This window comes from Portunus trituberculatus, chromosome 44 (assembly GCF_017591435.1).
Source record: "Portunus trituberculatus isolate SZX2019 chromosome 44, ASM1759143v1, whole genome shotgun sequence".
In the NCBI taxonomy this organism is placed as follows: Eukaryota; Metazoa; Arthropoda; class Malacostraca; order Decapoda; family Portunidae; genus Portunus; species Portunus trituberculatus.
In genome coordinates, this window is record NC_059298.1 from 10,945,243 (window position 1) to 10,960,492 (window position 15,250).

Sequence of the window (15,250 nt, forward strand, 5' to 3'; positions counted from 1 at the left end):
GTGTGTGTGTGTGTGTGTGTGTGTGTGTGTGACTCTAACCTATATTTTTAATAATTTATGGCCCAATGTATGTTTTGCCGTGATAGTATTGACATGATAGGCGTCCAGTTTTGTGCCATTATTACATCACATGCGATTTTTTTTATTCTTTTTTCGTTGGCCAAACAGTTTTCGCATTGGCCTATTCAATGACGCTCCGGGCTTTGGTAGCTGTGGCTGTGGTGGGAATGGCTGGAGCGGACCGCGATAGTAATGAGATGCAGGGACTTGACGTTACGAGGTCCACGGGTTGGGATGGCATTAGGACTTCACATTCCAACACACCTGGTATCACACACCTGTATCTTACCTGGCAAGACTACCGAACCTAACATGACAGATCTAATGTAACATAGTCTGACATGATGTAACAGGGTCATTACGTAATACAATGTCACTTAAAGAAAACATTACCATTGATTTTCCCAAGATTTCCTCCATCTATGCTCCCATCTGTATCCAAACCACGATATTACCATCTACTACATGATACCCTGACTTAGACAGCACCACACTGTAATGTACCTCAGCTTCCACTGACAACAACAACAACAAGCGGTTCTTGCTGGCAGTGCGTCAGTGTGATTTAGTGATTAGATTAAAGCCCATGCATTCATGTATAAATTATAGGTTTTGGCTCTGCCCTTCCCGCAGCCTTACCCTCGTTAGTAATCGCAGGACGAGGTAATAAATAAGTTGAACGAAGGGCGGAAGAGTTTGAGGACGGGAAAGAAGAGTGAGGTAGGGGAAAAATAAAATGGGGAACATGGTGGTAATGGTGATGGTAATGGTTATGGTGATGCTGTGGTGGCTGTCTAACCAACGCTGGGCTGTAATGAGGTTAATGGTTACGCCTACAAACTACAATGATTCTAGTCTTCCTCTAATTTATGTTAAGCATGCTGGAGTAACCCGCAAAAGAAAAAAAAAAAGAAAATAAAACAATCATATATTTTGTTCCAGTGAAGAGAACAGCATCCAAATTTACCAGATGGCAGAGAACAGAGAAAAAGAAAGAAGGAAGGAACGAAAGTGGAGATCAAGAAAAGAGGAATAAGAGAGGATGAGGAGGAGAAGGAAGAGATGTTAAGGGAGGTGTGGAGAGCAGGAAGATGAAAAACAGGCAAAAAGAAAAAATAACTGGAGGAGGAGGAAAATGGGCTCAGCAACGCGAACAAGATACACAGGTTCCCACGAAGTAAAAGTGGAAGGAAGACGAAGAGAGGAGAAAAATGAAGAGTGATGAAGAATGACTTGGACGATGAAGGAACAGAAAAGAAAGAGGAGGAAGAGGATGAGGAATAAGTATAAGCAGAGGAAGTGGATGAGGAAAGAGGAGGAACAAGATGAGGAATAAGTATAAGAAGAGGAAGTGCATGAAGAAATTTGGAAAAAGTAGGAAAAAGAGGTACAAGAAGTTAACAAACAAGAGGAAAACACCTATAGGAGGAAGGAAGGAAAGAAGAGAAAAGGAAAAATAAAGTGTATGAGAAGCAGAAGAAGCGAAAAATGAAACAAGGGAAAGGAAATAAAAGACAAACATCCAACTGTACCATTAAGAAAATATATATTCTTCGTATTGTAATTAATCTTTTCTCACGGTCCTGTCACTCCTATCTTCAAACAGCCTTTCCCTTCTATTATCTTGCCTTAGTGATGAAAGGGATCCAGTGGCGCCCTTGACACCAAAGCAGGGTAACGTTGCCTCCTGCTGCCACATCCTTCTCTCTAGTGTTGGTTTAGCTCTTACCGTCTCACTTTAATACGAGTTTCACGTCAGCGTGTCCTCAAATAGTTGTTTCTTTCCGCGGTGAAGACAAGTTTAAGGGGAGGAATCTTCTTGTTTTGTTTTTTTTCTCTTATCTCAACATTACCTGACTCTTCCTCCTTTTTTCATTTTCATTTTTCTATTTACGTTTTATTTCCGCCTCGTGAGTTGTTGGATTCATATCTCTCTCCACATCTATTATTTTCTATTTTTTTTTCATTTTCCTCCTCGTTTCTTGACTTTCGTTTTTGTTATGATTTCGATTTTTTGGGGAGGTTTATCTTTCTTTCATCATTTATGAATTTATTGGCTCATAACCCTACCAATTAGTTGATTTTCCTAGGTCTTCTATTTCCTTCATTATTCATCTTGCTCTCCTTCTCGTTTTGATTTTTTTTTATGTTATAGCCTATAACACCTGCAAGTATACTTGAAGAGTATGGGAAGCGCTCTCCAGATTCCACCCATTATCAGCGCATGCAATTTTATTTATAGTGGTACCCATTTAGGGCTCAAATCACCATCCAAACGCATCTTTGATATAAGGCAATTACACCTCCACCTAGAACCTGGATACCATGGTGACATGTAGGTAACTTTGAACTACTCGAGAAGTGACAAACTTTCAAGACGGCACGTGGTGGGACTCAAATCTACGCATGGACGTCTGTCTGATCCGAAGTTCACCACCTCATCCACTACGCCACCGCCTCCCAGTGATTTTTTTTTTATTGTCGTATGGTTTCTATTTTTCACACGTTATCATCTAATTACATACAATTTTTTCTATCTCATTAAATCTGTCCTCCGTCACTTTTTCATTCCTGGGGTTGAGTTGGCAAGTTGCCTCAGTGGTAAAGTGTTCGAATTGCGGCCTAAAAGTTGCAGCTTCTATCGTGACTCAAGGCCGCGTCCCGTAACCCTAGCCGCTGCAATATGACCATGCTGTGACGCCATAACTCACTCACTTTAATTTCCCTTCCCTTCTCTTCACTTCTTTTCGTGTAGAGCCAGCCTGGGAGCTACTCTTCTGCGCCTACCCCTGAATTATACCGGGAGAAAAGAAGAGCACGAACATTACGAAAAGTTTTGATACATTATGAAGACCGGATTGGGAATAAGTCATTAATTTTCAGGCCTGTGCGCACTAAGCCGAACCGGTGATGTATATCCTCCCGGGCGGTGGTGCTTCCTGCTAAAGTTTAAGTCAAAATCTCTTTCCAACCACCTTTAAATTTTTGCCTCATTTATGTAATACTCCAAAAATTTCCTTATGAAAATTAACGTTTCCTGTTATTAATTATGCAATAAGAGATTAATAAGAAACTTTTTTTTATAGATACTAAACTCTAAGGAGCATTTTTTTTTCTCGCATGTTTATCTCCTAACTGTTTACTATCCTTTTAATTCTCACATTAATCGCTACAGGCCTCGCTGAAAAGTGTATGTTTTTTTTTCTTTATATCTTTTAGTCTTTGTAAGAAACAAATAAAAAAAATCAAAAGAAGTCTACGAACACAGAAACTTTGTTCCGGAATTCTAGAAGTGGTATTGGAACATTATGGTGAAACACGTACATTACTGAGCAATTGTAATAACATATCAATTATAACGCAGATAGTCATAATTAGATATGTATTCATGGATCAGAGAGAGAGAGAGAGAGAGAGAGAGAGAGAGAGAGAGAGAGAGAGAGAGAGAGAGAGAGAGAGAGAGAGAGAGAGATACCCAAACATCCAGACAAACAGAAAGGATGTTATTGGCTCTGTTGAAGAAAACCTAACGAGGGTGTGTGTGTGTGTGTGTGTGTGTGTGTGTGTGTGTGTGTGTGTGTGTGTGTGTGGTTCCAACGGTAAACATCTAAGTAGCGTGGTGCCCTTCCCTTCAGGAGCGAGACTGAGGAGAGGGGACGATAATAAAAATAGATGAAACGTCTCTGCCACAGACCAGCAGCAGCACCAGGAATGTAATTACAGTGATGAGCTGCGACGAGAATGTTTACCTGCCCTGGGAGAGAATGGAGGGCTTTGTTGCTTACCTCAAGGACAGAAGGGAGAAGGGACAGAAGGGAGAAGGAGGAGGGGAAGGACGATGAGAAGAAAGATTAGGATTAAGGTAAGATTTAGATGGAGGAAAAGAGGGGAAGGCGGAGAAAAAAAAAAGTGAACGAGAATTAAAAGGAGGACAAGAACGAAGAGAAATGGAAGTAAAAGAGAACAGAAACGTGGAATGAAAAGAGAAAGAGGACGATAAGAAAGGGAGAATGAATTGATTGGACGATACTGTACTGGAATATATGTTGCCGCGTAAGAGAAGAGGAAGAGGAAGAGAAGGAAGGAAGATGGAATAGGAGGAAGAGGAGGAGGAGGAGGAGGACGAGGAGGATAGGAGGAGGAGAAGGAGGAGGAGGAGGAGGAGGATGGGAGGAGGAGGAGGAGGAGGAGGAGGATGGGAGGAGGAGGAGGAGGATGGGAGGAGGAGGAGGAGGAGGAAGAGGAGGAGAAGGAGAATGGAAAACGAAGAGGAGGAGGAGGAGGAGGAGAAGGAGAATGGAAAACGAAGAGGAGGAAGAGGAGGAGGAGGAGGAGGAGGAGGAGGAGGAGGAGAATGGAAAACGAAGAGGAAGAGGAGGAGGAGGAGGAGGACGAGGACGAGGAAGAGCGCAGGTACTTACCGAAGACGTTGGAGACCATTGGTGAAGTCATTAACAAGGTTTGGCTTCATGTGTTCCCAGAGGTCGGGTTTGATCTTGGAGACGTAGTACTCGGCGGAGCTTGCCCGAACTGACCCCACCCGAAGCGACATGATCTGCAGGAAGAAGAATTGCGATCACTGAAGAGAGAAAATTTGCCTACGACCTGTGAAAAGCCCAAGAAGAAACAGAGAGAGTTTATATGTAAAAGGGAAAAATAATAGTCTTGTACAGGTAATTCTTTGGCTGATGGCATGCCACTTGTTGCTTCATTCCTGTAACCTTAGTCGTCGTTGTTGGGCAGAAATGAAACTACACAGAAGAAAATTACTCTTATTCTCCATCACAGTACTTAATTCATATTTTTCGCTGATAAGCTCTAGAATTCCCTGCCTGCTGTATTTCCACTTTCCTTTCACTTGACTTCATTTAAGCTTAAAAGGAAGTTTTAAGACATTTATCCCTTTCTTTTGACTAACTCTTTCGGATCTGCAACGGGGTTGGCAACTAAGTGAGCCATTTTTTTTTTCTTGCCCTTAGCCAGCTTTCCCCACATACATAAAGACAAATTGCAAAAGTCTCTCTGTTTATCAAACTTGAGGCAACAAAGAAATAAGAGTGTGTAGACAGTGGAAGTGAAAGATGAGCCGGTTATTATAAGATAAAACACAACGTATATACTGAACTTGCGAAAAACAAAATCGTGGCTAACCAATAAAAAAATTAGAGCATCAATAAAAGGAAATTAAATGGGTGGAAGTTTCAACACATTAAGTAGACAGCAGTGTTAATTTGGACCGTCATGTAATTAAATACAGCACTTTTATTCAGGAAATTAGTCTTAATTTACGTGAAAAGTCTTTTGATAATGTACTCTGTGGGGCAGTAATATACAGTCAAGGGGGAAGGGTTAAGGAGACAAAAATTGTTCCTTATCATCGTCCTTAATTTTGTTTCTATTCCAATGCCTCTCTCTCTCTCTCTCTCTCTCTCTCTCTCTCTCTCTCTCTCTCTCTCTCTCTCTCTCTCTCTCTCTCTCTCTCTCTCTCTCTCTCTCTCTCTCTCTCTCTCTCTCTCTCTCTCTCTCTCTCTCTCTCTCTCTCTCTCTCTCTCTCTCTCTCTCTCTCTCTCTCTCTCTCTCTCTAATCCTTCTTTTCACGCTAGCACCATTCATTTCCCCTGTGCATCATTCCCATTCCTGTGCACCACGCTTCACTTACTCCACTATTCCTCACACCTCATATTCCCACGGGCCTGTCACCCCACACCTCCTTTATCCCCTCACCCCTCGTGTCTTCATCATTGTAGCCACGGGACTTCTTTACCTTGTCTTACCCATCATTTTATTTATGAATCTCTGCCTATTTATCGTACCCATGTTTCCGTTAATGGTTTTCCAGTGGTGAGACGGTCAGGCTGTCCCGTTACAGTGGCTCTCGATCTCCTGAGTGTCTGTGTAGCTGTGTTTACGGGTCAATTAAAACTTCCGTAGCGCGCGATCACAAGGGAGTTTCCAGCTTAGTGGACTGCCTCGTCACGGCGAGGTCCGCTCCTTTCTATTTAGAAAGCAACAGAGGAAAGGGAGACCGAACGGAAAGTAAAAGTAGGACAGGGTATTTGTTAGTTGGAACGGAGTAGTGGTAGGATGAAGCACAAGGGATAACTGGAAACAGGAAAGAATGAGTTTGTTGTTAAAGCAGAGAAGGAGAAAGAGACGGAATAGGAGGAAGATGAGATGTATCTTTGTTAGGTGGAGAAATTTTAGAAGTTAAAGTAAAAAAAAAATAGAAAAGAAAGAAGACGCAAACACCTTTATCCGAAATTTAGTGGTGTATTAATGTTTGCGGTATAAGTAAAGATGTTTGTGTACTACAGTCTATAATGGTAGAAAAACGCCACCTAGCAGGCCACGCGTTTTTACTGCTGCTTTGAAAGTACCATTTTCTAAATAAAAAGAATGCGGAAAGTGAAAAAAAAAAAATGGCGTCCAATTAAACACAGAGTATTTTGAAATGAAACCGTAAAATATTTTATAGTATGAAAATGAAAATAAATTATAAATGAGATAAAAAAAAATCTCTCTACGAATTTAAGTTTTCTTTAATGATTAATGGAAAGACATTGAAATTTATAGATTATTGGAAAAATCGTTTTGGCGAGGACTCTTTTATTAAAAACTTTATCTATTAGGGGAAAGGGGGACAAAAAATTAATATTAGAATCATTAATATTACAGGTGAACAACATCTGATAAAAAAATCAATCGCCCCGCAGACAGGTGAAGGACAGGTGCTTTTTCTCCTTAATTAGGGTGACAAGAATTACCGTCGTCACCTTTAAAGGGGAAGTAGAGAAGAAGGAGGAGGGAAGGTAGACAGGAGGAGGAACGGGAAGGAAGAGGAGGAGTAGGAGGAGGAAGAATAGAGGATTTATGGTGTGGAAGAGGAGAGGAAGATGAAGTGAGTGAAAGAAAAAAAATAGAAATATGGAGCAAAAAACAGAGAAACTATTGAAAAAAAAAGAATGCAGAGGAAGAGGCAGAAATAATTAAAAAGTAATGAAAAGGGAAAAGAAACAAAAAAATAACGATAAATGAAAAATAACAAAAATAGACAAAAAAGAGGAAAATTATCAGAAAAAACAAGGCAAGACTGAAAAAAAAACAATAATAAGTTTGGACTAAAAAGAAACACACACAAAAAAAGAAAAAAAAATCGAACGAAGTAGAACAGAAATAAAACAAGAAAATAATAACAATAAGATAACACTGAGGTAAACTAACAAGAGGAACAGAAGCATAAATGAGGAGGAAGGAACAAGATCCAGCACCACCACCTCTTTGACAGCAACGTTTTAGAACAAATTAACAAGAAAGGTTTCCGATAATACTTCCACGAGTAATGGCGACGGGAGGGAAAGGTGTGAAAGAAAAAGGTGGTAGAGAGAGAGAGAGAGAGAGAGAGAGAGAGAGAGAGAGAGAGAGAGAGAGAGAGAGAGAGGCGCGGTGAAGGAGAAAGGGAGAAGATAGATGGTAGAAGGATTTGGAGGAAGACAAGAGCAGCAGAAGCAGGAATAGGAAGCAAAGTAAAATCATGAAGCAGGGAAACAAATAGAAAAAAAAACATAATTTAGATACGGAAAAAAAAGCAAGATACCCAAGAAAAAGAAAGACAAAGGTAGAAGAAATAGAGAAAAAAAAAATCAAATCAAGGAAAGGGGAAAAATGTAAATCAGAGGAGGTAGAGGAGGAGTTAAAAATATAATGAATAAAAGAAAGGGATCAGAAAGAGGGAGAGGTAATAAAAAGATGATGATAAGGAACAGTAAGATAAGGAAGAAAAGGAAGAGAAGAAGGAGAAAGAGGAGAAGGACGGGTGAAGGAAGAAGAGATGGTCTTTGGTGGTGGAGGAGGAAAAGAATGACAACCATGAAGAGGAGGAGGAGGAGGAGGAGGAGGAGGAGGAGGAAGGATTGTGGTACTGGAAAGAATAATACTGAATTTGATATTCCTATGAATATATATATATATATATATATATATATATATATATATATATATATATATATATATATATATATATATATATATATATATATATATATATATATATATATATATATATATATATATATATATATATATATATATATATATATATATATATATATATATATATATATATATATATATATATATATAGAGAGAGAGAGAGAGAGAGAGAGAGAGAGAGAGAGAGAGAGAGAGAGAGAGAGAGAGAGAGAGAGAGAGAGAGAGAGAGAGAGAGAGAGAGAGAGAGAGAGAGAATATAGTGATCAAAGGGAGTAAGCAAAATAAGTTTAGTAAGGAAAGAGGTTGTAAGGGAAGGAATGAAAAGAAGAAAAAGGGAAGGAAGAGGGAAGAAAGATATAGAGTAGGCAAGGGGAGGAAAGGAAGGACGAAGTAAGGAAGGAAGAAATGGAATGGAATGATGGGAATGGGATAAGGAAAGGGAGTTAAGAAAGGAGGAGGAAGGGAAGGAGAATTAGGACTCTTTGTGCAACACTCATAAATTTGATTACTATTTCACAGTTATTGTACGAAGAGTTGCCTTCTTTGTTTTGTCTTGTTGTTCTTGGTTTCGTACGCTTTTCTTTGTTGTCATGCTTCCTACTTCTGTTACTACTACTACTACTACTACTACTACTACTACTACTACTACTACTACTACTACTACTACTATTACCACTACTAGTACTACTATTACTACTACTTTACTAGAACTCAAATTATCTTAGAAATAAAGAAAAAAACCAAGTCAGACCTAACCTACAAACTCTCTCTCTCTCTCTCTCTCTCTCTCTCTCTCAATCCGCTTACTTCCCATCGCCACATTTCATTCCTCCGTAGCTTGCCTGGCGTCCCAAGTTCAAATCTAAGCGTGAAATCACATAAACACATTTCGGTGGCAGCCAGGAAGAGCTTGCATTTCCTGTGCTCATGAACCCCAAAAGTTTTCGAGCCCTCAGCACCGCAAGTCACCAGCGGGCGTGTGTCCTTCGGGTCCTGGTGGCTGAATGTGTGATGGAAATGGTGGGTGCAGTAATATTAGGATGTTTTTAATTTAGGGGGGGGGGGAAGTGCTACTCTTAGTGTTGGTGATAGTGGTGGTGGTGATGGTAATGGTAATGGTGGTGATGGTGGTCGTTCTGTTTTTATCTCCATAGCCAAGTTTTCTCGTTGTTCTTTTGCCAACTTTTTAATTTATTTTTTATTTTGTTTTATTTTTTTGAATGAAGTTTGGTTGGGTCATGGGGGTTCACCAGCCATTATGCGGCTCCAGCATGCTTCTTAACAGAACGCAAGCACACACACACACACACACACACACACACACACACACACACACACACACACACACACACACACACACACACACACACACTCTCTCTCTCTCTCTCTCTCTCTCTCTCTCTCTCTCTCTCTCTCTCTCTCACACACACACACACACACACACACACACACACACACACACACACACACACACACACACACACACACACACACACACACACTCTCACTCTCTCTCTCTCTCTCTCTCTCTCTCTCTCTCTCTTTCCGTGGATGTGATTTATCAACCTCCCGGGACCTTATCTAGCCACCAGGCTCTCTAGAGCTCCCGAATTCTCCAGCTTTTACTTTTCTTGAGACCAGCTAACTCATCTAATATTAATTTATTAGTAATTTATTAAAGTTCATTGTTTCGCGGGGCACGAATAAACAGAGAAATAGAACAATGGTAAGTAGGGAAGATTTGAACGTATGAAGTGATATTTAAGGAAGATGTGTTTGTATAAGTGAAGTTCAGATCCAGTGTAAATGCTCCACACACTCAAGTCCTTCTACAGCTCCACCCTGTAACCCTTCGTGCTCTTCTCCTTTCATCCCTCCTCCAACGCTCCATCACGAGCCCGAAGCAGGGACCTCATCTTGTTTTGATATACTCAGAAGTGCGCATCGACCCGCAGAGAACGGGTCATCTGGTTTTCCCTCCCGTTTCCCCTCCTTTCCCTTACTTCTCATCACTTAGCTGGGCAAAGGAGGCTGTATTTTTCCTAAAGATTACAATGTGCTGAGGAGGAAAGGATGTTTGTGTGTGGATTTTACTCTCCCTTCCTCCTCATACACAAACACACGAGCGGAAAGAGAAAAGAATAATAAATATGTTGAGAGTGCGGTCGTTCAGGTGACGTGCAGCAGTTGAACATCAACTAAAGCTTATTTAAGGCGTTCCCTCAGGACTCGAAGCACGCAGACACAGGCAGTGTATTCCTTGTTAAACTGCGATTTTCCAGACGCAAGACCGCTGGATGCTGGTACATTTGTTTGGACATTTTCCCCCTTTCATGGACTGTTCTCTACCGGGGAAGTTTGATAGTGGGTTCAATGGCGGAAAGGATGTGAATGTGTGTTTTTGTGTAGAATATATAGTCTAATATCCGTTATTAAAAAATACTCAGAATTCTTAAGGGGAAAATACGTAGAATATAAATATAACCATAACAACGGCGCTGAACTGTCTACAAAGGTCTATGAAATAAATGTCTGAACAAAAGTCTTCCGTGCAAAGCCCCAGTCTTTCAAGAGCAGCAGCATCAGCAGCAGCAACTTTACCTCTATTCACGGACGCGACTCGGCCTCTAACACACGGACAAAGCCGCTAGATTTACGCCTCCATAACCCATCCCAGCCTTGCAAACTCGAGATTCTGTAACTCCGGCTGTGCTTGCCACCAATTCCCCTCCACGCTTCGCTTTCTGGAGATGGCATGTGCAAAGGGAGTAGTGAGAGGAGTGAAGGGAAGGGAAGAAATAGACAGCAGACCTTAATTCAATACCTTTTGGACGACTTTAGGTGAATTGAATATGAATAAGAAAGAACATGTCGCAGTAGAACCTTGTGGGGAAAATGAAGTTGCCTCTAGGCCTTTTGTGGTCCGTCTCAAGAATCTAAAATTAGAGTCGGATTTGCATAAAGATCGGTACCAGGAGAAGACGCAGACCATGATCTATTCTGTGTACGGCCTGCGTCTCTGCTTCACGTTTACTGCTTCTGTCATCACCCAAACTGTGTTTATCTTGGGTTGTGGCCGAGGAGAGAGAGAGAGAGAGAGAGAGAGAGAGAGAGAGAGAGAGAGAGAGAGAGAGAGAGAGAGAGAAAATAATTACACAAACATACAAAGAACTCTTGGAGAAAGTTATCAGAGAGGTATTCAAATTTGTAGTGGAAAAAGAAAGAAAGGCTTTAATAAAATTTTCAGTCTATTATGTTTGTTCTTTGAAGCTTATTGAGAATCTTTTATTCGGAAATCAACTCGTTATTGAGGTATTTTCTGCTGTATTGTCTAAGAATTAAGGTCTTCGTCATTCTATTTTAAACGTGAATGAAAATTTTATGACAGTCTTGTTAAACTAGCTTCACACTATTTTCTCACAATCATTTGCATTTTGACATTTTTTTTTCATACAGTTTCTTGAATAAGTTGTTCTGTAGCTTAGAAAATATTATGTTAACATCGAATTCTGACTTTCACGTGTGCATTCAAATACTTTTCCTTCACAGTACTTTGAGTATCATTACAGCATTACCATAGCAATGCAATAATTCATAAACAACCTGGTCACACTTTCTGCTTAAATATACATACACATGTAAAACACTTGCTGCTAAGCCATGGAATTACTGAAACTTTCAAATTTATCTTTCTTTTCTTATGTTCACCTCTTTTCACTCCATAAGTCAGGCATTACTGCAACTTCCTTTTCTTTCCTTTCATAATTTTCTTCTTTTATGTATTCTTTCCACTCCACCACCCTCCCACTCTCCCTTCTCTTGGTTCCTCATCCTCTCCTCTGATCCCTCCAACCCTCCGCCCCGTCCAGTGCTTCATTACCTGCCAGTTTAAAAGGAAAGACCGATCCTTCTTCTTCCTTTCCATTTGCCATTTTTACTTGCCGTTTTCTATCAAATATTCTGTCGAACCTGATTTTCTTTCGGTTACACTTACGATGTTGGATCTCTTTATTGAAGCTGCATTTATCAGTTTTTTTTTTCTCTCAAAACAAACATATATTACATTTTCATCATTCAGAAATATATGGAATCTAGACGTATGATCCATTGTTTCATTAATTATCTTCGGGCAACGGAATTGTGTCATATAGTGCCATACAGTTTACTGTGATATTTTAACGTAACTATCAGATCGAGTCATCTTATGTGTTGGGTGGCTGGAGTCCTTCAGGGAGAGTGTATGGAGGTTAGTGGCGGTGTATGGTGTATGCATGCAGGATGATTTGATTTATGTTTATGATCCACTCTGAGTGATCATATTCTTCGTTAATTCTCTCACTGTTTCTTTTAACTGCTTCTGTCTCGGATAGTGGAGTGGAATTGATTATTAATGGCAGGTGGTAGGCGCATTACTACAAATGTAGACTTCCTGGCAAAGTTTCCCAGAAGTTCTGCCAGAAGTTAACCCAAAACCGTCACGTCACTTCACGCTGCGCGGCTTGATCGGCCTTTACTTCACTCGGACGCAGAATCGGATTAACTTACAGGTTCCTGTCAATCTTCACACACTACTGGAGGGTTTTGCACTTAATCACAGCGACAGCGGCATTAATGCAGAGTAAGAGGGCAGTTATCCATCTGCGGAGGCGGAATTTCGTTTGGCATCTCTCTTCCTTCGCTTCCTCCAGTAACTTTTGGAACAATCCTCTTAGCTCAGCGGCACTACCAATCCCAAACTCCAGCCACTCCTGCCTGAACCCACGCCATGAGGGGAGGGCGGGAGGTGGCGGGGACGGGAAGGGCGGCAGGGTCGTGAGTGGTATTAGGAAGGGGAGGCCGCGTACCTCGCTATCCTGATTTAGAGGTCAGTGGGTCGTTATGAGCGACACTAATGCAATTTAGGGTAATCCTGAGCCTTTTCGGGATGCAGCGGAGAATGCAGCGGAGAGGATCACGCCAAATTATTCTCAAGTGATATATTGGCTCAATAATTCGCTGTAATGAAAATGTTAATGGGAAATAATCCGAACAATGGGAGTGCTAGAGAAAAATTGCACGTTGGCGTTACTTCGTTGCTATTATTAGATTCCGTGGCGAATAAAGTTAACATCTCATTCCTTAGCATTGCAAGAGAGACTCCTAGTGGCCTCGCTTTGTCATAAGACGGTCCTATATAGTCACAATTTACATCTTGAAGTATTATGGATTCAAATTTACACAGCTATCCCTCAATTGATTAGTTAGACAAGAATAGAGTATACATTAACTTTCACCAACAGCATTTACTGATTTTTTTTGGGGCTAATTTAAATTGAAGATGAAGCTGGTACTCTAAACTATGCAACTAAGTGAAGGAGAGAATTCTATAAGTGGAGAATAGATAATAGAAAAATGGTCTTTCATGTTTTTGGTTAGTTTTCGGTGTCTGTTTGTCGTTATTTTTATCTTCTTTTCATCCTTTTGATTTTACTTTTAGGTTTTCTTTCGGTCCCTCCTTTCAGTCTCCTCTTCAAGTTTTCTTTTCCATTCGCATCTAGCTTCTTTTGTTCTCTCATGACACTGGCAATCCTCTCCTGTCAGCATCTTCCTGTCTCTCTTTTATCTTCATTTATCCACTCCTCTCCTTTCCTCGTTTTTCATCAGCAACATATTTTCCATCGTTCCTTCCTCCATTTTCTACAACAAAATCATACCATCATATATCACTATCATCATTACATTATATTTCATCTCATTAAGATGCTAATGTTGCGTTCCTAATTTTATCAATCAGTCGGTGAGTCAGTGAGTCAGTTATTTCAATATGTGTCTTGTATAATCTTTTTCCTCTCGTCTCTCATCTCAGGCATTATCATGATCCTACTGTTGTGGTGCCGAATATCAATCAACCAATCATTCAGTCGATTCCATTCTATGTATTTGTCCGTATAGTTTTTTTTCCTCTCGCACTACACATTCTTTCATCTCATCTCGGTGGTGCATTATCTTAGAATTGTGGAGCCAAATATTAGTCAAATAATCAATCCGTTAGTCAATTAGTAAATTTTCTGTCATATAAACTTATCCTTTTCTCTTTACTCACATCCTGCCATCTCATCTCTTGTGCTTTATAACGTTAGTTCTGGCGCCAAATATCAGCCATCTAATCAAGTAATAATCTCTTCCCACGCACACAACTTTCATCTTACCCCGTCTTTTTTAGTCCTCTCTTTCCACTTCCTCGAGTCATCCACTTCACTCATTCCTTCGTTTAATGGTCGCCTACTTCTTCTTCTTTCCTTTCCTAGTCCTTCTCTTTCAGGTAACTTGGTTATCTCACTAATTGTATCAGAAATCTTGCAGCGACTGTCTCTTCTTTCTGGTCAGATAGGATGCTTAGTAAGATTCTTCTTTGGCAGCGAAGATATCTTGTGCGCTTTAGTTTGATAATTATGCAAGCATTCCATGAAGGTGTGAAGAACTGACTGTTTGGGCAATTCATAAATAGTGCTTTCCTTCAGTCTTGTCTTTTCATCTAGCGCAGTGGTTCCCAAACTTTTCAAACTTACGGAACCTTTTTCGCACTACCTGGTGTTCGGCAGAACCTCTCTACGACCCCCTCACCCAATATTTGCTGAACTCCCTGCCAAGTTGGTGAAACCTCCTTTCTCTCTCTCTCTCTCTCTCTCTCTCTCTCTCTCTCTCTCTCTCTCTCTCTCTCTCTCTCTCTCTCTCTCTCTCTCTCTCTCTCTCTCTCTCTCTCTCTCTCTCTCTCTCTCTCTCTCTCTCTCTCTCTCTCTCTCTCTCTCTCTCTCTCAAGATGCAAATGATTTAATTCCTTTCATACCTACTTTTATTCAATCTTGTTCATGTTAATAGGTTAAGGTAAGCTTTTGTCAAACGTATTTTTATCATGGAACCTTTGACTGGTCTTCACGGAAACCTGGGGAATACAGTTTGAGAACTACTGATCTAGCGGATATGAATGAGGCTAGTGTAGACATCAGTGTATATTATTTGTACGTAAAAAGATCACTGGTCAAAAGGGTAATGAAAAAAAAAGAAAATAGGTTACACTGAAGATATCTGTAGTTGGAAAATGGAGACAGAAAGCTTCACGTAAACTAACTTATTTTCTAACGAGAAAAGACTGTAAACGTTAAAACTAAACTAAGCTCTGAAGAAAAAAAAAAAAAAAAAAAAAAAATATATATATATATAT

The 15,250-nt window shown here is 40.2% G+C and overlaps 1 protein-coding gene across 1 annotated transcript in view; it reads right to left on the reverse strand.

Annotated features, from left to right (window-relative positions):
* LOC123519070 overlaps positions 1 to 15,250 on the reverse strand; it is a 326,293-nt gene that overhangs the window by 80,779 nt on the left and 230,264 nt on the right. Inside the window, exon 9 of the mRNA XM_045280247.1 lies at positions 4,482 to 4,615. Coding sequence (XP_045136182.1) covers positions 4,482 to 4,615 — 134 coding nt within the window. The remainder of the gene's footprint in view (positions 1 to 4,481; positions 4,616 to 15,250) is intronic.